Below are 23,907 nucleotides of genomic sequence, written 5' to 3'. Positions count from 1 at the left end.
GAAAAAATAGGGACCACCTTTGGTGGAAAGGTAACAGCGTTCTGTGTGCCTTTGCCATTGAGTCATGCCGGCCACATGACCACGGAGACGTCTTCAGACAGCGCTGGCTCTTCGGCTTTGAAACGGAGATGAGCACCGCCCCCTAGAGTCGGCAATGACTAGCATGTATGTGCGAGGGGAACCTTTACCTTTACCTATTTTTTAAAGGGAGAAAGTTGCTCTTCTAATGTTGTAATGGTGATCTTTTAGGTTTTACACAATACACATACGTATGTATGCATAAATCATTAAAGGTTCTTCTGAATTACACCAAATTTAAACCTCCTTTATGAAAAAAGCTTATTATGTTATGTTATAGTAACAACAATATGGAATCTTTTATTTCTTGTTCCCCAGATTGTTTAGTGTAATTTTGGAACAATTAACCAAAGAAACAGAAGGGGGTAGCCATTCCGGTGGCAAACCAGGTGGTTTTGATGTAAAAGCTCTAAGGGCCTTTCGTGTCCTGAGACCTCTCCGGCTTGTATCAGGAGTGCCCAGTAAGTCATCACTTCATTAATTATTTGGGAATTCAAACAAAAACATCCCTAGGCTACTTTGATAATTTTTTTCTGCAGGCTGAAGTATATCCTCTCCTTCCCCTTTCTCTGTAGAGTACAATACAGTAAAATGTGATGACATAGTATAAGATTACTTAGATACAGTCCAAACTGAGATTTCAAGTTGGATACGGATCTATTTCAAGTCCACAAAGCAAGCAAAAGAGTTTAGATTATTATGCTTCATGGTTTAGGCCATAATTTACACATTAGGTAGTAAAATAACTGTTATATTACGCATGTATTGTTCTGCCCCTAAAAAAGGCATTATTATTAGTGCTGCTTGTGGTGGTGGATACCTTTCTGCCTGTAGCACTCAAGGCAATCTAAAATAAAATTGAATACTTGGAAGTAGAAAACATCTGGAATATTACAGATTTGAGGGTGAAGGTTCGTTTTCCAAGCTTGTGGGTTGGTTTCCAAACATTTCGTTACCAGGCTAGGTAACATCTTCAGAGTTTAGGGGAAGTCAGTGTTAGTGTTCTTCTGTTTATAAGGATTTCAAGTGTGTGTGTGTGTCAAGTGAGGGTCTTGTGATGGGTCAGGTCACAAGACCCACCACAAGACCCTCACTTGACACACCCACTCCTGACCCATCACCTGACCCATCACAAGACCCTGACCTGATGGGACCCTATCCTGATGTGATCTTACCATCACAAGACTCACCACACAAAGCCCTTATAAACAGAAGAACACTGACATCCCCTAAACTCCACTGAAGATGTTACCTAGCTTGGTAACGAAATGTTCAGAAACCAACCCACAAGCTTGGAGAATGAACCTTCACGCTCATCCTATACCTGAGCTACAGATATTCACCACTGTTACAGATTTGGTTGATGCATGTATGGTTTGTCTCAGAAGAGTCTAGCAGAACTCACCCAGTGACCTAGTGTCAGAATATTATATTATATGACATCATTCACTGACATTGCTGCATGTGAAATTAGAATATATCAGTGGTATCAAACTTACGTCGTGTGATGACCTGGCGTGTGGCACAAAGGCAACACAGCCAGAGAACTGGTACCAGTCCCTTTATTGGCACCAACTTTGCCCCCAACGTCCCGTTTACACTCCGGCCTGGAGAAAAGCTCTTGCACAAACCTGCAGCAGCTTTTGGCTGCAGATACTCCAGTCCAAACATTGTAAGCAGAATGACTGCAATCAATCACTCCAGCAAGGCAAGATAATGAGTCCCAGAAGTGAAGAATCATGGTAATAATTCCAGCAAGACAAGATAAGCACACAGAATCACGGCACTAATTCAAATAGTCAGGAGGAATGCCAGGCCACAACTCTCAACACTAGATGAATTCAGCATTTGTTCCCGACAAACGCTTCTCCCAACTGCCTTGCCTTTAAACTCCATCCCCAGGTGTGCCTTGTGAAGGGAATTGGGGCCCTCTCCTTCCTTGTAAGCCACGCAACCCATGTTGCGTTTTTCCCTGTGTGCCTTAGGATGAGGAGGAGATGGGCCTTGGTCGTCATCTGAACCAGCTCTCCCTTGTTCTATCTCTCCCCTGCTCTGCCCAGCCTGACTTTGACCTTCCCCAGTTTCCTCCACAGCCAACAGAGCCATTCTTGTGCTCTCTCTCAGCTGTTCATCTTCCATAAGATTCAGACTCTGATGGGGGCATGACATGTTGTCACCTCATCGTTGTGATGTATCGGGACTTCCCCCCCTTCGCTAAACTGGGCATGGGCGGGGCCAGCGCGTGATGCATCCGGCCAGCAGCCTGGGAGTTTGACACCTCTTATATAGTTAAATTCAAGTAAATTTTAAAGAGAACCGAATGCACAGCTGCCAGCTTTGGTGGCTCTCACATATGTAATTTACTTCCATTAGGCCCTTAAAGTATTTCTAAAAGTTAATGCCTTCTAGAAGATAATAATATTTGTATCAAGATATTAAGTCAATAAGGTAATTTCAGCAGCGTGTGAGTTAGATTGCTTTTTTTTCCACTTTCATATAATGTGACTAACATACAACGTCATTATTCTGAGCAACAGTTTTTAAACATTCTGCATTATAGAAATAATTCATCTGCTCTGTGTAACAGGTCTGACCATGGCACATAATCCTATGTGTGTCAATATGTTCTGATAAGCCATGATCTACTTAAACATAGTTTACTGGGTATGGAAATCATGGCTTTGTTAGCATAGAGATAAAATAATGCCATATATCTTGCGGTCAGCAGTGATTGGGTTCACCTAATGTTTCAGTTGAAAGTCCAAAAAAGCCCTGCAGTATGATTGTGAATGTGGCCAATATATGCAGATGAGCGAAGTAATTGTTATGCTTCAAGGAGTTACACTTGAGGCTGTGTCCAACATGTTGGCCATACAAAATCACTTATCTCCTTTCATGACCTTTTTTTAGAATTTCCAAAAAGTTTCTAAGATAATTTGTTTTTAAAAAAAATCAATTTTCACCCTATTAAACTGTGGCCCTAACTAATGAGAGTGGGTCTATTGTATGCAGGAAGGCTACTGGAACATCTAGTTCAACAAAATAACAGGTGGATTTACTGTACATGTAATCCTTTAATATAACATTTTACAAGCATTCGTTGGCTTTCTTTTTCTTTTCTTTTCTTTTCTTGTTTCTTTTCTTTCTCTCTCTGAGAATATTTCTGGTTGAATGAAGCATCTGTTCTTTTAATCTCTTTGCTTTTAATATTTCACCCATACGCAAGGTCATAATGCTATGTTTATCACACTATAATCTGTTGCCATGGAAATGATGGCAATTGATGTGGTTCAGGAAAATCACTTCAATGGAGGATCAAGCAATTGTCAGAGATAGTCCATAAATGGAGAAAAAGCCTTTTAGTAAGATGTAAAATTCTCATTGTTGATATCTCTAATTTTGTATGTATACAATTCTTGGTTCAGATAAGAGTTAGCTCTTTTTCCTTCCCTTAACAAAATGAGACCTTGTATTATGCTCAAATGCATCTTAAAGTATTGTATGAAGATTTTATTAAGTACTGCATGAAGATTTTATTTTATCTGTGCTGTCTGCCACCCCCAGTACAATCATGCAAGAGAGTCAGAAATGTAGTCCAATATTTCTGCAGTGCCCCAGGTTGTAAAAGCTGTACTAAAAATAGGAGGGGGTGGCAGCAGTTTTAGTCCTGATGCCTACTTGTGTTTTTGCATTTGTTCTTTGTAACTACAAAAAACCCCCAAAACAAAACAGTATAACCAGTGCTCTTTATCTTACAGGTTTACAAGTTGTCCTGAATTCAATTATAAAAGCCATGGTCCCCTTGCTCCATATTGCCCTTTTGGTATTATTTGTAATCATAATCTATGCTATTATAGGATTGGAACTTTTTATTGGAAAAATGCACAAATCATGTTATTTTGAAGATTCAGGTGAGTAAAGCAATTCTTACTTTTAGCTGGAATTGAATCAAATTGGCATCAGAAACCATTGGTTGAAAGCTGTAATAGTTCTCACCAAATAAATACAGATTACAGATTGCTTTTTTCTGAAAAATCAGATTTAATGGGGTCAGAATTATATCCTCCCGGTCTTCCTCTGCATGGGAGACATCTACGGCTTTCTGCATCACTCAATGTGACATTCACAGTAAAAATTCTCAGTTCAAGTTCTCTACGTCAGAACAAAATAGTGAGAAAATGTTAAAACCATTTGTAACTGGTTTTCAGATCTGCAGCCAGCTAGGGTACAATAAATACTACTATGGGACTGATGCTGAGTCCTGCTACCTAAAAGTGAAAATTAGTACTAGATGATTAATAATGATAGGGAGTCTGGCAATATTATGAAGGATTTTCCATTAATATAACCTGAAAAAGGATATTCTCTCTGAGGCTGATTCTGTATCTTTAGGTTTTCAAAAAGAATATAACTGCTTAAAATTCATTCTTAATGGTTAATGCGTTTTGACAATCTCACAAAGAAACGGTTCAAAGTTCAAAATAGAAATCTGCTGACTTAGAATTAGGTATTATTAATATATAGCAATGTAGTGTTAAATAAGAAAATACCATAGGAAACATGATTCTGGGACCAGGCACAGTTTTACTATTCTTAAATGGATGAAAACATATTTTTGCTTATTTTTTGAAGAAAATCTGTAATTATTAATCCCTATATGATTTCTTTTCTATTGGCATGTAATATAAAATATATTTTATATGTATAAAATATAAATCAAAAAGGGGATGGCTTCATTAGAAAGATGGGATATAATATTTTATATTAATTAATATATAACACCTTTTTTTTATAAAGTACCATTCTACCTGATTTTTATTAGAAAGTCAAGACTGGTAAGTACACATTAGTATAGAGGAATGTGTACACACATTCCTAATAGGTTGATAGGAATGTACACACACACACACAGACACAGACACAGACACAGACACAGACACACACACACACAGAGTGTATATTCAAGGCCATTTTTCATCAAGGTTAAACTCTAATATCATTGTAGCATCAGATGTGAAAACTGTGGCATTGCAGTATGTAGCTCTTTGTATAATTCAGTCACAAAGAAACCTCCCCAGATAGATGACAGCATGTACATGAGTAAGCTTGTTTGAAGAATGATTTGGGTAAACCAGTATTCAAGGTCTAATTTTTTTTAGAATAGAATAGAATAGAATTTTTATTGGCGAAGTGTGATTGGACACACAAGGAATTTGTTTTGGTGCATATGCTCTCAGTGTACATAAAAGAAAAGATACGTTCATCAAGGTACAACATTTACAACACAATTGATGATCAATATATCAATGTAAATCATAAGGATTGCCAGCAACAAGTTATAGTCATACAGTCATAAGTGGAAAGAGATTGGTGATGGTAACTATGAGACGATTAATAGTAGTGCAGATTCAGTAAATAGTCTGACAGTGTTGAGGGAATTATTTGTTTAGCAGAGTGATGGCCTTCGGGAAAAAACTGTCCTTGTGTCTAGTTGTTCTGGTGTGCAGTGCTCTATAGCTGCTTTGAGGGTAGGAGTTGAAACAGTTTATGTCCAGGATGTGAGGGATCTGCAAATATTTTCACGGCCCTCTTCTTGATTCGTGCAGTATACAGGTCCTCAATGGAAGGCAGGTTGGTAGCAATTATTTTTTCTGCAGTAATGAGATCGAGCTTTTAATGTTCATTCAGACACATGATCCTTGTGATTGCTGTGATTTTTTTTCTGAGCCAGAGACTGAAGACTGCTCAACCTGAAATATTTTTATTCACTTTTAGAAATATTAGTTGAAGAGGAACCTGCACCTTGTGCATTCTCAGGGAGTGGTCGTCAGTGTCCCCAAAATGGCACTGAATGTAAGGGCGGTTGGCCTGGACCAAATGGAGGCATAACAAACTTTGATAATTTTGGTTATGCAATGTTAACGGTATTCCAGTGTATAACCATGGAAGGCTGGACAGATGTGCTATACTGGGTAAGTGGTGTTTTTTTTTTTGTATATTTGAAAACATTTCACCTAAAAGAAGAGTTCTGGGATTATTTTATAATTGTGAGCCACTCTGGTAAGTAGCTGCAGCTCACTTTTCTTGGATTACTTGTGTTAAAACAGTATGGACAATTTTAAAAATTTGTGTTTTTAGGTTTTCCCACGGTATGTTTCATCAAGATGTCCAGTTTTGCGGAAGTCTTTGTATCTGATGATTTTTAAGCACTTTGAGATTTCTGTATTAAAAATATTTACAATTCCATGTCAACATGCTTTCAAAAATAACCTTTTTTTAAAGTTTTATTCTATTTGGCAAGTACTGAGCATATAAAATATAATTAAAAGCAGTGACTAAATTATCTCCTTCAAATTCCTTTTACTATGATAATGAAACATATTACATTTCCTGCCATTCTTAATGAGAGTTGTAGCTCCGCAACATAGAATAGAATTCTTTATTAGCCAAGTGTGATTAGACACACAAAGAATTTGTCTTGGTGCATACGCTCTTGGTGTACAAAAAAGAAAAGATACATTCATCAAGAACCATAAGGTACTGTACAACACATAATAATAGTCATAGGGAACAAATAAGACATCTGGATGGCTACAAATACTTTTTAAATTATGTATCGAAGTAATAAAAATATCAATAGCACTATTCTATGCCTTTTTACACAGAAGTATTCCCATTTTCCTATACAGCAAATGTATTCAAGGATTGCAGCCTAGATCTAAATATTCAAAGTGATTCCAGTCCTTTACAATAGGGATGGACAGCTGACCTGATACTTCTCTAAAATGCTACCAAATTGCAATGTTTGTTGTGATCAAATTGGAAAGTACATGGGAAATAATATTAATGCCATTTCATTATCTGAAATAGAACTAGACTCAAGCTGTAGCCATTTTTATGAGACAGCAGGCAAAGATTTGGGGTCCATATGTTATAGACATATTCCACCTAATCTGAAAACTGGTTCAGGTGATTGAAATTATTCTGGACCTTGGAATTTCTTTTTGAATATCAAAATTCAATACGTTTGCACAGTTCAATACTTTTGCACAATTAGTTTAATTTTGTTTATTTTAGCAGCATAAATTTGAGTGGGAAAGTATTTTTTGTTGTCCTTTTTAAAAAAAGGGGGTTAGGGTTAGGGTTGGTTCCTGGGGTTCCAGATCTATTTTATTTATAAAACTGTCTTATTCATGTGAGGACTTCTTGTATGATTTTGAAAATTATTTTGAAAATTATCTGAACATAATGTCATGCCGCAGAAGGCTGACAAATGCTTGGAGTATATACCGTATTCCTCCCTTAGGCAACTTTTTAAATGTTTGCAATGTCAAACATTGTAATGATTTTAACCACTGTGATGGACAGAGAGTTATTTCCTCAACTAAAGGCTACTTCCTACTGAAGGTGGCAGAAGAACTCCATTAATATTAAGTGTGTCTACAACCAACAGGGATTTAATTAATATCTCCCATGTGGGACTAATTCCTAAAGTAGCTTCTGCCACCCATGGAAACAGAAAATAACTATTCTGTGTTTACATATTCAGCAACAAAAACAATAGACAAAGATGCTATTCTTGTCTATCGGTGCCATTTAATTACCGTATAAGCTTTTTAAATATCTCGCATTACTATATGGGTAGTACACTCTATTTGTGTATACTGCACAATTACAGTACCCCCCTGAAGTTCACCACAATATGGTCCTATTTGCCATATCATGGAAAGGACCCCGGTTTATTTTTATGAGAAGAAATAAATGGCTAGGATGGCCATTTCTTCATAATTCTTAGTGGTAACTCTTCCAATTAACCAGAAACATTTAGTTGTTTCCACTACCAAGCTACAGTAATCGTTAGGAGGTTCTGTTCTAACATTCAATCCAAATTGAGCAGCCTTCCTGCCATTTAAATCCATTATCCTGTGTCCTGCACTTGATCAGTAGAAGTCAGGCCTTTAATCTGGCTGCCATCTTTTCAAGCATTTGAAACATACTGTCTTATCCTTCTTTTTTCAAGGCTAAACATTTCAGGTTCCTTCATTTTCCTTATATAGGCTTAATTCCTACTCCCTGCCCATTCTTTCTGTCATTCTCGGAGTTCTTTATGAGTTAGTCAGACTCCTTCTTAAAGTGTGATGCAAAGCACAAGATGGCATCTGACCAATGCTAAGTTCTCTTATGGAAACCATTGTAACACATGCAAAGGAATAATTGATAATGCATTTCAGAGAGGATTGAGAACTTTGAAAATTATTCCTTTGCTAATTCAAAAAGAATGTTCCTAGATGGTTTCCTATCTAAAATTCTATCCAAGAGAAATGTTCAGCCATCTCTTTACAAACTACAGAATCAAAAATAAAACTGCAGTGGTAAGGAATAGAGGGGAAAATAGAATAGAATTTAGAATAGAATAGAATAGAATTTATTGGCCAAGTGTGATTGGACACACAAGGAATTTGTCTTGGTGCATATGCTCTCAGTGTACATAAAAGAAAAGATACGTTCATCAAGGTACGACATTTACAACACAATTGATGATCAATATATCAATATAAATCATAAGGATTGCCAGCAACAAGTTATAGTCATACAGTCATAAGTGGAAAGAGATTGGTGATGGGAACTATGAAACGATTAATAGTAGTGCAGATTCAGTAAATAGTCTGACAGTGTTGAGGGAATTATTTGTTTAGCAGAGTGATGGCCTTCGGGAAAAAACTGTTCTTGTGTCTAGTTGTTCTGGTGTGCAGTGCTCTATAGCGTCGTTTTGAGGGTAGGAGTTGAAACAGTTTATGTCCAGGATGCGAGGGATCTGCAAATATTTTCACGGCCCTCTTCTTGATTCGTGCAGTATACAGGTCCTCAATGGAAGGCAGGTTGGTAGCAATTATTTTTTCTGCAGTTCTAATTATCCTCTGAAGTCTGTGTTTTTCTTGTTGAGTTGCAGAACCGAACCAGACAGTTATAGAGGTGCAAATGACAGACTCAATAATTCCTCTGTAGAATTGGATCAGCAGCTCCTTGGGCAGTTTGAGCTTACTGAGTTGGCGCAGAAAGAACATTCTTTGTTGTCCTTTTTTAATGATGTTTTTGATGTTAGCTGTCCATTTAAGATCTTGCGATATGATAGAACCCAGAAATTTGAAGGTTTCTACTGTCGATACTGTATTGTCAAGTATTGTGAGAGGTGGAAGTATGGAAGGGTTTTTCCTAAAGTCTACCACCATTTCTACGGTTTTGAGTGTGTTCAGTTCCAGATTGTTTTGGTTGCACCACAAGGCTAGAAAATGAGTGAAGTTTATATTAATAAGGTTCAGATTTGTGGAGAATGTTGCCAGATGAAACTATTAGAATGCTAAAGCTGGAAGAAGCCATTTAGGCCACCGAGTCCAACCATCTGTTTACGGCAGAAATATAAATTTCATGTCCAGCAGATGGCTGGCTGGTTTCCATTTGATCACATCCAGAGAAGGAGAATCCATTAATAAGCGCCTCTCTTAGAAAAGAACTTTGAAGCATGCTGGTTAAATGTCAAGAGTTTTAAATGAACCATGTACCATGAGGATCTCACATGGAGAGTAATTATCTGAATCTGCTTTAAATGGAATACTATCCCAACAGAGCAAAACTTAATCTGCCATAGTTCTTTGTGTTTTCGGTTTTACAATATACAGTACCTAACAGAGAGTGTAAGAAAAGCATAGAAGTACTCCCTTGTAAGAATTTTCTACATATCTCCAGAAGATGGTTTGAAAGACGCTTTTCTCACTATAAAAAGAACTAGTGAGATGTAGTGCTTAAGCTGTTGAATGTGAATCAGAGAGCGCAGATTCTTGTCCACCATCAGCCATAGAAACTCAGGAACTTTTGACCAATCACTGTCTCTCAGCAAGGATGTGGTTGCATGGAAAAAGATGGCGGAAAGAATGTTATGTGTGTGACCTTGCACTCCTGGAAGAAAGGCATGGTATAAGTCTGACAACTAAATAAATGAATATTTTTGAACCATCTTTATTTATATGGATTTAACACTGTAAACTTTGATTATTTTAAAGACTTCAGGAGTTTTGCAGCTAATCTGGTTTTGATTGTAGAACCTATCACAAATGACTAAGTTCATTTACACCATGATTCTAGCTACCATATCTAGGCTGCAAAAAACAAACAATCCAATCAATTACTAGATGGCAACAAAAATAATATAGAAAACTATAGCCATTTGCTGCCACTTCGTGGTCATCCAGACTACTCTGGGGTATCCTAGACTCATGTTTTATGGTGTGATCATATTGTATCAGAGTGTAGAATTTCTTTTCTAAATTTATACTCACTGCTTTTAATTAATAGTTTTTAGCAATAATTGAAGGACACATTACAGCTGAGTCTATGTGAGAAGATGAGTCTTTGTTTATTCTAGTTGTTTGCATTGTGTAGAAAGCCCTGGATATGGTTTAATGAGTGTTTTCTTTTTCTTTTTCTTTTTTTTAAATCTGTTCAGTCATGTCTGATTCTTAGAGACTGGTTTCAGAGTTCAATAGGTAACTAGGTAATTTGATCTGAGTGTTGTTTGTAACAACCTGTCATTGTGTCTTTATGTAATATTTATAAACAAATCTGTCTCTTAATTATTTAAAACTTTCTATAAGTTATTTATAATTACATATTTAACCTTATGTATGTCACGCAATAAAAATAACACCTATATGGAGCAGACAACGTGGATTGTCATAATTGATTAGGAGTTTAAAAGTCAATGTGATTTCTTTGGAAGGTATCTAGATTTAAATCTAGCTCTTTGTTAATGTTTTCCCAATTTGTAATGGTTAGTGTTTTGTTACTGTAGAAGTGCATCTTTTCTGATCCTTCATAATTCAAGTACTATGTATATTAGGCAATAATTAATTGAATGTTCAGCAAATCCCCCCCCCCCAAAATTCTTACCTTCTTATTTTTCCCAAAAATGTGAAATATAAAATCAGGTGTGATGTGACATAATTTTAATGGTTTTGGTCAAACAATCCGGTGTTTACAGTCCCCCAGTTTCTGGCAACTACCGTATATAATTAACCCAACTAATACCACTTACGCTGGTATTGGGAAGTATAGATAAGAAGATATAGGTAATATATTAAATATTTGTGGAGAACAAGAAAACAAAAGTCCAAAGAATCTTAGTATAATATAAATGACATAAATACTACCATGTTCAGCTCATTGAGTCCTAGTTCTTTAGTCATTTATTTTATTTATATCCAAATTTTCCCTTAAGGAGCTCAATGGGAATCCTTCCATTGTGTTCTCATAAAAACTATCTGATGTAGCTTGGATAAAAATGCAAGTGTTCTACAGCCTTCCAGTGAGCTCTATGGTCATGTAGAACTTGAACCTAATCCCCACTAATATGGGGATTTATGCATTATTAATATCCGCAAACTGCTGATGGTCCAGTTGGCTTGAGACACTGAACAAATACCATACACATATAAATGTACTCGAAACCACCACTAAGCAGGAAGGTTCTTTTTAGTGTCTAGTTGGAGCAGCAGATCCTGCCTTAATGTTCATTTCAGTCAGAATGCCTATTTTATGATCCTGACTTCTAAGGAAATCAAACAAGGCCAAAGGCCCATTTTATACACGTGACAAATTATTTTATGCTTACGTATTATTTTAGGAGTAAATGGGCTGCACACAGAGGCATAACAATTATTCTAAGAACTCTTGGGCTATTTTTTTTTTTTTGTATTATATTAAATTCCAAGTGGAAAGCATGCAATGGCAGTGCTGTGATTCTTGTAGCAACTATATCCTCCCTCAATGCACTTGACATATAGGATGTAGATAAGAGACAGATTGTGGTATGTTTGTGTTTTGAAATCCAGAGAACACAGGGAAGAACATAGGGCAGTTTTTCTGACAGATAAGCTGTGGGTAAGCTGTTAGATTTGAAAAGCATTCCCTTTTAAGCCTGTTTGATATATGAGCCTCTAAGACCTTAGAGCAGAGCCTTTGAAATCAGCAAGGTTTGGAGAAACTGTATGTCATTCTGGCCAGGCACTTAGAAGTCTGCGTTCAAGGGTTGGTTGACCTATTATTCAGACATCAAAGCCTATTAGAACAGCTTGCACTGTTTCAGAAAATCCTGATTCTCAAGGCTATTCTAGATGCTGATAAAAGCTCCAGTATATTAAAGGCCAATTAAAATATTATGTGACACACGCACACACATGCACTACATACCACATTTCAAGACATGTAACAGGTACAGTATTTAAAAGGACTAAAATGGAGATGTACTGTATGTATGTATAAGAGAAGGGTTCATTGAAGTAAACGGTATTTACTTCTCAGTGGACATGTAATTGTATTAAATGATGAAATTGGTGTATTAATCTGGTAAGTATTTATTCATTTAGAATTATTCATTTATTTATACAGCTGCCAATCTCACAGACATGTGACACTGGGGGCATGCAGTACAACAATAGTTAAACATTCCATAACAATCTGCAAACAATCAAAAATAAGTAAAATAAAAAAGCAAACATAAAACCCAAGATTGTGGGAGAACAAACCCCACTTAATCTCAAATCGTCATCTTGCAGACTCTCCTTGGGATCTACAAGGTGGGTGACAAAAAACATCTTTTAAAAGCCTTCCAGAAAGCTAACGAAGATTGAATGTATTTCCCAAGAAGCTTAAAGCAACCAGAAATTCTCTTTATTTCAATTGCTGTGAAATATCAATGTCTTTATAACAATGAAAATTATTGTTAAAGCCAATTTAACTTAAAACATATTGGTAAAAGAAGCAAAAGTTGAAATCAATAAAGTTTGGCAAATAGTTGTGTGAATAGCACATGCTGCCTCCTGCTACTGTGGGAAAGCTAACCAGGATCTCTGACTTGATCCTTTCTTAACAAACCAGGAGCATAAGATTGAATAAGATTTGCTGGATTTTCATCTGCTCCTGCTGACAGAAAGAATCAGGAAAGAGCAGTTAGTTCCAATAGAATTGTTGAAGATTAATATTTAGTCAGAAATATAGTGGGATTTACTCACAGTGGCACATATTAATACTCCTTTTTTGCAAATCAGCTGTAGATTTCATTTTCTAGTGTTGAAAAACAATATTTCAGCTGGATCTCTTGCTGCACAGCCTACAATTCTTAAAAGTCTTGATAGATCTCAAATACTAGCGATATAGTAATACTATAGGCATCTCTTACCCAGCTCTAAATATCGCAATACTGTGGTAGCCTTGGACAGAAATTGACCTTATTCCAAATAATCAAAGGAATTTCAGATAATTTGTCTGGTAAGAGACAGAAGGGAGACAGAAGGCAACCTGAACACAAATGCTTATTGGTTGGTCTTAATCAATCTGATTTTGTCCACTACTGCATATGAAGTATTGAGATATTCCCTAGAACTAAAAGCAAGTAAAAGACTATTTTCTCTCTTTTTAAAAGCAAAAGGGAAACATTCATTTATTTAATCTCCAGTCTATAAAAGTTACTTCTTCCAGGAAGGTGAATATTCACCTTTCTTTCTCCTTTCTTCTCTTATCAGAAGTTAGAGCTGCAAATAAGATCTGAGTCTTCCTGTCTACTTCCCCATCTAGCATCGTTACTTGTTGTATGTAGCCTAGCTCAGATTCACTACTAGATCCAGACTGGGATAAGAGAGATTTGGGTGATGGAATGAGGACAAATAAAGCATAAGATGACAAAGCTTCACCACCTTAAATGATAAAATGAACATGCTTGTTATATTCATGGCATTAAAGTATGGTTATCTTAACTCACAACATACAAGCCCAAAACCAAGCAATCGATCTGTAGGTTAGTATGATATATGAACTAAAGCTGGTTACAAATGGCCTTTTTCTTTCACCAAATTTGCAGACGGAGAAATTGGAGAAATTCTAATTTTTAAGGAAGGATACCTTAGTGCTAGTGACAACACCAAGGGCTAATGAAAATTGTCAGCTGGTAGAGTTCCTTCCTGATGTTTTCCTTTGGGATTTAATCAACGCCTGGGAGCCCAAAGGGATGATTATACAGTGAAAGGCAGTATATTTTTGAGAGCTTTACAGTAAATGGCTCACTTCATATAATTAACTAAATATTAAATCTGGGTTAAGAAAACACCACTGAGGTACTTTTATAACATGCTGGGGCCAAAATAAATATATTACAGCTTAACATGATAGTGGGATTTTCACAGAATATTCAATTCTGTTTTGTTCTTGTTTAGCATATTGTGCAAAATGACTACATTTCTAAAGCCTAAAAGAGGGACTATGGTGTAGTAGTTGAGGTGTTGAGTTCGGAGCAATAATACCTGGGGTCTAAGCCATCATCGGCCTCGTGGAAGTTCACGGGTTGACTTTGGGCTAGTCCCTCTCTCTCAGTCCAGTCTACCTCACAGAGTTGGTATTGTGTGGAAAATAGAAGGACATAGTGCTAGGCATGTTGCTTTGAGCTCCTGAATAAAAGGAAGGCTATAATGAATGAATTCAGAACTTAGAATGAACTTAGAAATTCTGTTCTCCTTTGAAATTTCTTTCAAAGGAGAATAGAATGTCTGAGTTCATTCTAAGTTCTGAATTTCTTTCAAAGGAAACTCTCTTTCATCAGATTGAATGAGAACTAATACAAAATCACATGGGCTAAATTCTCTGCCTAGCACTAGTATGAAGCCAGTCAAAACCTCTATTCAGTATGCAGTTGTGTGATGAGACAATGATAGATTTCCCGCCCTCCCAAATGAGGGAAAAATTGCATTTGAACGAAAACAATTTTCATTGATAATTTGTTGACAGACTGACATAAGAAAGGATCTTGAGAATGACACACACAAATCTGCAGATGACAACAAGCTGGGGGAAATTGCCAACTCTTTGGAAAATATCATATTTTTCCATGTATAAGACGCTACTTTTTCTTTAAAATATTTACTTGAAAATTGAAGTGCGTTTTATATACAGGAGGGCGAGGAGAAGGCTGAACATGCCGGATAAGCCTCTATCTTATATGCAGCTCTATCATTCCTCCCTATTGTAGTTGTTTCCTGTATCACATTGCCACTTTAAATTTCATCTCTATTGTTCCTATGATGCATTTCCTGTTCTTGTTGTATTACTCACTCTAACAAGATGGATTCTGAACAGTGATGGCTTATAGTGTGCTTCCTACAAGAAACTACATGAAACATGGAGGTGTCTTATACACGGTCTTATACATGGGGGTGTCTTATACATGGAAAAATATGGTAGATTCAGGATTCAGAAGGAATAGAATAACAGAGTTGGAAGGGACTTTGGAGGTCTTCTAGTCCAACCCCCTGCTTAGACAGGAAACCCTACACCACTTCAGACAAATGGTTATCCAACATCTTCTTAAAAACTTCCAGTGTTGGAACATTCACAACTTCTGCAGGCAAGTTGCTCCACTTTTGTTCGAACTGTCAGGAAATTTCTCCTTAGTTCTAAGTTGCTTCTCTCCTTGATTAGTTTCCACCTATTGCTTCTTGTCCTACCTTCAGGTGCTTTGGAGAATAGCTTGACTCCCTCTTCTTTGTGGCAGCCCCCAAGATATTAGAACACTGCTTTCATGTTTCCCCTAGTCCTTCTTTTCATTAAACTAGACATACAGTACCCAGTTCCTGCAACCGTTCTTCATGTTTTAGCCTCCAATCCCCTAATCATCTTTGTTGCTCTTCTCTGCACTCTTTCTAGAGTCTCCACATCTTTTTTACATCGTGGCGACCAAAACTGAATACAGTATTCCAAGTGTGGCCTTACCAAGGCATTATAAAGTGGTATTAACACTTCATGTGAACTTGATTTTATCCCTCTGGATCTTGGCAGACTTGAGCATTGGGCCCTAATCAACAAGATGCAGTTCAGTATTGAGGAAAGTAAGATCTTACACCTAGGCAAGGAAAACCCAATGCACAGGTATAGAATAGGTGGTACCTGGCTCAACAGTAATAACTATGAAAGAGATCGATAAGTCCTAGTGGACTATCACTTGAGTATGAGCTAGCAGTGTACTGCAGCTGCCAAAAAAGTCAATGCAGTCTTAAGTTGCACCAACAGGGGGATATCATCAAGATCATGAGACATGAGAGTATGGCTCTATACTACACTAGTGAGGCCATGCTTGGAATACTACATCCAGTTCTGATCACCATATTTAAAAAAGATGCTGAGACCCTGAAGAGAAGAATTAGGGGTGACATGATAGCTGTCTTCCAGTACTTGAGAGGCTGTCAGAGAAGAATGGATAGACTTTTTCTCCAAAGCACCTTGGAGTGTTTCCATCTATTTTTCTCTTTCTGCTTTTTGGAATCTGAGTTATTGTACTTCTGAACTTTTTTTTTCTTTCCTCAGCATACACACAAAACAAAGTGCTCTTTCATATGGACCACTCCAATCCCCCCAAATGTGTTTTCTTCCTAGCATGTGTATGTTTCAGTGGTGGGTTGCTACAGGTTTGCCCTGGATCGGGCAAACCGGTAGCGGCAGTGGCGGGAGGCTCCGCCCACCCACCCAGACATCTGTGCGCATGTGCAGAAGCGTTGTGTGCACGCTTGCGTACACGTGCATCCACGAGCAAACCAGTAGTGACGGGATTTGAAACCCACTACTGGTATGTTTCTATGCATTTATACTGTATATGTATGTATGTATGCTTTTTAAAAACAGATGCAAAGTTATGTGGGAATTGGGGAACTGAGCGGATTTTGGATTTAATCCTAAAACTAAATTAAGGTTACTTTCAGTGTCCTATCCTAAATGTATATAATTTTCTTTCTTTCCTTGCTATTATAATAGCAAGAACTGTCTTAGAACTATTAAACATCTAGGCACATATTCTAACAATGTTACTTTCTATTATTATCATCTAAACCTCAATTATACGAAATGGTCGGCATAACATCAACAATTCATAATCCTGATGAATTATCTATTTCATACAATTTACTTTTCACAAATGTGTTTCTGACTATTAAATTTACATACTGTACTCATTTATCTGAGTATTCAGACAAGTTTTTGAGGAGTTATTTATAAAACCACTTTTGGTAATCTTTTTAAATTTCTGTGCTTGGTTTTCCACAATACATCTTTGGAAATTAAAAGAGAATCGGTGGTAGAATGATAACATTTTGACTCAATAGCAAAACTGTCCACGTTATCTTCTGATTTCTCCTTTGGACAGTATTTGTTTGCTTGCTTGTGTGTGTGTATGTTTGTATGCGTGTGTGAGAGAGACAGAGAGACACAGAGAGAAAGATAAATTTTTGATTTTGAATTGATGCACAGAAAACAAAGGACTGGAACACTGAAACTTCATATTTAAATGACTGGAACTGTATTCAGTGGTATCATTGCACTGATGCAATATATGTATCGCTACTCAGTTCTGTCTATTCATTTTTGTATGTAAAAATTTATTATATAAGATGTATGGAGCTTTAGTGCTTTTATATTTTTCCCTGACGTTTCTAAATATACATCTACAGTAACAAGAAAATGATGGGTGTTTTAATCTTCTTTTCCCTTTCTGTCTGGTACTTTATAAAAGTGACTGTATTCATTTCACATGCATGTGTTTTGGTCACCAGCTGATCACTATTGCAAATGGAAGCAAATGTTTCTACAAGGTCATCTTATTTTTTACAGATGAATGATGCTATGGGATTTGAATTGCCATGGGTGTATTTTGTCAGTCTCGTCATCTTTGGGTCATTTTTCGTTCTAAATCTTGTTCTCGGTGTATTGAGCGGGTAAGCACACACCTTTTTCATCCTAGAAGCAGAGTCCATATTTCAGTTGCCATGAACACATAGGTAGACTATGGAGATTAAATCGAAAGAATTGGGAATAAGATTTCCAAATTAAAACATGGTGGACCAGAGCTTCCTGAAGACCATTTTCTAAAAACAAAGAAAATCCCAGTAAATCAATTTAAATGTAAGTATAGCATTAGATATGAAAAATACAGTAATAGAAATTAATTAATTAATTAATCAACCCTTTTCATATTGTATACTTCCACATGGTATAAGGATACAAAAAGTTATCTAATTTTCATGATAATAAGTAAGTGAAATTGTAGACATCATGAGTAAGTGCTGGAAAATCTGGTAAATGAAGAAGTAGTGTGCTGCTAAAAAGAGCAGATGGTGTCAATACACTGAAAACCTATGTGATCTGTCAATTGTGAAAGGACTCTGCTGTATAGTGAACGGCTGAATCATAACTTATTTCCTTACATTTTACAGGTAAATGATGCAATAGGATGTGAGTGGCCATGGATCTATTTTGTTAGTCTTATCATTCTGGGCTCATTTTTCGTACTTAACCTGGTACTTGGTGTACTTAGTGGGTAAGCCGTTAAATTAAATTTGCATTTCCCACCAGTGTGTAAAATGGTCTGTGCGTTTGTTTTAAATTTCACACTGCTGGCTTTTCTGCATGTGCCTTGGATTGGTATGCTATTTTATGAATGTTTGCTTTTCCGATTGCCTGAATTTTATCATTGTACTTGCCTGTGACACATTTACAGTGCTTGCCAGTTCCTTCAATTCAGTGAAGAACTAACATTGCTATTACTACACCACTGCACCCTTTGTAGATATGAGTACTCTAAATCACCTGTTTAAGTAGTATTTTTAAATATGGATAATGCTGTTGTTTCCTGTTACCTACACAAATGCAACATTCACATTAGCACACAGGCTTTTCATGTAAATCAGGGGAGTCAAACTGGCAGCCCGCATGCCGGATGTGTTACGGGCAAGCCACACCCACCCCAGCTCTGTGAAGGGGGAAAATGTCACAAAAGTCACGTGATGGCAATGTGATGCTGTAAGTTTGACACCCGTGATGTAAATCATCTGTAAGACATAGTTTAGTAGGCACTTCATTTTTCTTTCTATTTGTGCCTATTGTTTGGTTTTTCTAAGTGTTTGCTGCTCCAACATTGAGGGAAACATCCTGTCTAAAGACATGAAATTTAATCTAAGGAATAGTATAAATAGCTTGCTTTGCTGTCAGTTGTAAAAAACATAACAATTTATCAGTGCAAGCCATTTCATCATTGCCAAAGGGAAAGGTTGTCATCTCACCATCATGTGTTCCAGAAGGTTTATTTCCTGTACTGAAAAAAAGAACCTGGAATACTGGCAGATTGCCTATTAGGTGCAAAGCTTAACAATTTGGAAATGGAACATTCTAGAAAACCCCTGAACATTTCATTCTCCTTCCAGTCCATATTAAATCTCCTTTAGAACATATTTTCTAGAAGCTATGTAACAATTTTCAGAAATAATTCCTCCAAAATGGAATACATTTAAATTAACTGGGATTTCCCCCCCTGTATGTTAGACCAAAAATATTCTATTTTAGAGATAGAACCTACCCAAGAGACATCAAATGCCCTCTAATTTGGAGATATGCCCTTTGGAAGAGACCATATCATTCCAGAGGGGGAATAGACCATTTTGGAGTTCTTTAAAACATTCTGTTTCCGAATCAATGAGTTTTTCACATCCTCTGGCTTTGCGGTTTAGTGCAGGTGCTTCCATGTCAGTCTTGACTTCTGGCAACTGCCTGAGCAAGTCTTGCTGTTTTCTTGTCAGTAATTTCAGAAATGGTTTGCCTTTGCATCCTCTTTCCTAGGGCTGAGAGAAAGAATAACTGGCTCAAGGTAGTGTTTGTGTATTAACATATGAAAAATTGCTTGTAGTATAAAATCATAAAAAAACATAAACCAAAAATAGTGGTTGCACCATGTACCATAAAGCATATACTCTTTTTTTCTCTGCCTTATCCTGCAACTACTGCTGAAGTCACAACTGGGAAACAGACATTCACTGTTAAACAGAATGTGACCCATTATTTTGATTACCGTTCATGAGCAATTAGAGCAGGTAGCTGGCTGACTTTGCCTGATTTTGGAATCTAAGCAGAGTTGGACTTGAATAATACTTGGATGGAAGACTATCAGGAAATAACCAGGCTGTAGACTAGGAAATTGAAAATCATCCTTTAAGAATACACGAACAAAGATTGAAGAGGGGTGACATCTGGAGAACTACTTACTCCTTGAACTAAATACAGAGAGGAATATAATTTTAAATATAGACATCATTAATTTATTGATTGTTTTATAAAATAGCCACCCCACTGTGAGTCAGGACAACAAGAAAATGTTGCATAACCATCTGTCTGAGATGGTGTAGGGTTTCCTGCCTGGGCAGGGGGTTGGACTAGAAGGCCTCCAAGGTCCCTTCCAACTCTGTTGTTATTATTATTAATATTCATGTAATCTAGAAGGTTAAAACCCACAGATCTTGGCCAAAAGGCCATTGTTTTAGGGCCAGATGTCCTAAAGCACAGTTGTCAAACTCGCTGCATCACATTGTCGTCATGTGACATTTTGTGATGTTTTCCCCATTCACAGAGCTGGGATGGGCATGGCCTATGGGTGACGCATCCGGCCTGCAGGCCGCCAGTTTGACACTCCTGTTTCAAGAATTGAATTAGTTGAAAATTAGTTTTTTTTTTAATTTGAATTTATATCCCGCCCTTCTCCGAAGACTCAGGGCGGCTTACAATGTGTTAAGCAATAGTCTTCATCCATTTGTATATTATATACAAAGTCAACTTAATTGCCCCCAACAATCTGGGTCCTCATTTTACCTACCTTATAAAGGATGGAAGGCTGAGTCAACCTTGGGCCTGGTGGGACTTGAACTTGCAGTAATTGCAAGCAGCTGTGTTAATAACATACAGACTTAGTCCGTTGAGCCACCAGAGGCCCCTTTTATCACATACTTCATTCCTAAGCTCAGAGAATATGGTTAAAGAAGCAGTTCTGTTCCTTTCAGCATATTAGTTAACTTTGATTTACAATTTCTGGCATTGTTTTCATTAAATAGTTTCAATGCCCTGATTTTAATTTAATTTAATTTATTATTGAATTTAAACAATTTATTTCCTTTAAATTGGAACTTCCTAATGAGAGTAAGGTAAAGTTGAATAACATAAGAATCTCATTAAAATATACTATCCAGTCAATTATATATAATCAAGTTACACAGCCAACCTGAATGTAACTCAGTTGGACTCTCAGTGAATGAGTAACAGAGAGAGCATTATGTGATGGATCAGAGGAGTTTTCTTTAATATTTCAGACTCAAAAAACCTCCATTTAGAGAATTTAACAGTAAGCTCAGAGGGAGAATTTGCTCTTTTTCAGAGAGACAGGCCCCAAGTCCTTTAGGGCTTCATGTATTATAAGCATCAAAAAAGGAAGAATGTTTCTTAAGCAGAATTGTAGCCAACGGATCAATTTTAATACAAAATATATTTTGTCAAATTGTCCTGAGTTTTGTGGAAGGGAAGAACCATATTCCATTTATTATTATAATTTTCCAACTGTGGCAAGTTTTTCTGCAGGATAGATGGAAATTTCATTAACCTATGTAGACACTTAGGTGACCATATACTGAAATAGACACAATGCTAATCTCCTCTAGTCTGCATTGATCACATTCTCTATATTCCCAGTGGTTCCTGTTGCACAAAATAATCTGAAGGGTTATATTTATATATAGACAGAATGCATGGCATAAGCTGACTGAGGGAGATGGAGGAAAACTACCCCTTTTCTGATTTAAATATCATTTATTTATTAATCGAACAAACATATAATGCCTACCCTTTGATCCAGGGAAACTTTGTGCAGCAAACAAAACAAAATACATCAATCTCAAACACTAAAGAAAAACCTATTACCCCCCTTCCATGCAATAGAAATCTCAATAGGCACCATAGCATACATCCATGCCAGTGTCAGGGTTCCAAGTAATAGATCCATTTCAGGCAAAACTCCAAAACAGGAGGATTCATCAAAGAATAGCTTTATTGGAAATATCAAATTGGCACATGTCTGGTGAAAACCAACCCTGAAGGGCCCTTTGGTTTTCACCTAATTAAAATTAAAAGTTTTCCCCCCAATCCCAAACAATCAGTCATTTGGCCCAATCACAGCAGCGTCCACTCATCTGGTGACATTACTCCTCCTTCCTCTGGCCAGGTGTGAGAATATCCTTGGTTCCCAGGCGAAGGAATTTTATTTTGACTACACAACCCTGGCTTTCTCTAATCCAGGGGTTTCCAACCTTGGTCCCTTTAAGACTTGTGGACTTCAACTACCAGAGTTCCTTAGCCAGCTCTAATCTCCCCCTCCCTTGCTCTAGTGTGGCAGCACTGAAGCTCCAAGATGGCTTCAGCCAGGTCAGCTTCAGGGTTGACAGCCAGTTTTTCAGAACTAATAGCCTAGCCCCCACTACTTGGGGAACAGCCACCACTTCACAGTCTTCTGAAAAGCCTGTAGGGTCAAAGCCATCTAGATCTCTGGAGGGAGGCTATTCAGTAAGGCAGGTGCTATGACAGAAGAAATGCTTCTAGGACCTACCAGATGACACTGTCTCATTGAGGGAATTTAGAGTGTGCGCCTTCTGCCAGATCTGGTGAGACAGTCAGAAACTATTGCAGAGAGGCTGTCCTACAAGTAAAAGCAAGCAGATCTTGAATTATACCCAGAACCCATAGGGAGCCAATATAGTTCACTTAGCAGCGACATTAAATGAGCTCTGCATTCCAGGTGAGCAGAAGCTTTTTGAGGCTTTGGAATGCTCTTCAAGGACAGCTGCATGTAGAATTAATTTTACACTCATGGACCGAAAGTATACACAGATACAATATGAAACCATAAACAAAGTAAGACATTAGCATGCTGGAAAGATAGAGCAGGTAGTTTATATTATAAACTTTCTAACTTCTAAGCCCACAATAAATAGGCAAAGCAAGCACGCCTAATTATGATACAAACCCTGCACCTCTGATGGCAGTTACAACGGAGCAGCATTTAGCAACTTTCATGGACATTTCAGCAGATGGATCTGTTAGTAAAAAGTGCACAACTTAAAGACAACTCGTATATTTAACAAAGATGGAGAATATCAATCCAAAACACTAAGTAAAACATGCCAGGCTCTCTTTGTGGCTTTGTCTAAGCCAGTGCTTCTCAAATAGTGGGGCGGGCCCCCCAGGGGGGGCACGAGGCTCCGTAAAGGGGGGCACGTTTGACCTTCGGCAAACACTGTCATAAGCTAAGCCCCGTGTTTACAGTTGCGCGGGGGGGGGGCGCGAAAAATGTTTTCTTCTTCCTAGGGGGGCATGACAGAAAATAATTGAGAAGCACTGGTCTAAGCATAGGCTCCAAATATGGGTTGTTTCTGAACTTGCTGTCCAACCCTTTTCAGCATTAAACTTTGCTAATGTAAAGTTGCCTTCTAGAAGTTATGTTAGGAAATAGGAACAGCGAAATGTTTATGACAGATACTTCCATTAAAATAATTTAAAACTTTGGATTGGCCAGTCCAAGTGAAGGGCTCGCTGTCTGATCTTTATCATAACTTTATTTGGCCCATGCATTAACAGAGATACTTGGATGGCACTGTTTTTTTAATTATGGTGGCAGTTGATAGATCTCTTAGTGCATATGACTATCTTAATTAATTTCTAGTTAACTCATAAGATTAAGTTAGATGTAGGCAACTGATGCTTACCTATTTTGAATGTTAACTCATACTAAATCTGGCCATTAGTTATGCTGGCTAGTCATGTGAGAGTTACAACCCAAAACATTTGAAGACATCAAGTTGCCAAACTTTGATTTAAGGAACTAGAACAGGGATGTCAAACTCCCTGCCCATGGGCCGGATGCGTTAGTAAAGGGGG

At 37.3% G+C, this 23,907-nt stretch overlaps 1 protein-coding gene across 1 annotated transcript in view; it reads left to right on the top strand.

Annotated features, from left to right (window-relative positions):
* Nucleotides 1–23,907, top strand: part of CACNA1D (calcium voltage-gated channel subunit alpha1 D) — a 275,621-nt gene that overhangs the window by 106,200 nt on the left and 145,514 nt on the right. The window contains exons 5-8 of the mRNA XM_058171105.1: nucleotides 397–539; nucleotides 3,837–3,989; nucleotides 5,854–6,050; nucleotides 17,776–17,879. Coding sequence (XP_058027088.1) covers nucleotides 397–539; nucleotides 3,837–3,989; nucleotides 5,854–6,050; nucleotides 17,776–17,879 — 597 coding nt within the window. The remainder of the gene's footprint in view (nucleotides 1–396; nucleotides 540–3,836; nucleotides 3,990–5,853; nucleotides 6,051–17,775; nucleotides 17,880–23,907) is intronic.

This window comes from Ahaetulla prasina, chromosome 2 (assembly GCF_028640845.1).
Source record: "Ahaetulla prasina isolate Xishuangbanna chromosome 2, ASM2864084v1, whole genome shotgun sequence".
NCBI lineage: Eukaryota > Metazoa > Chordata > Lepidosauria > Squamata > Colubridae > Ahaetulla > Ahaetulla prasina.
Note: the sequence above shows the minus strand (reverse complement) of the source record. Positions and strands in the feature narration are given on the sequence as shown.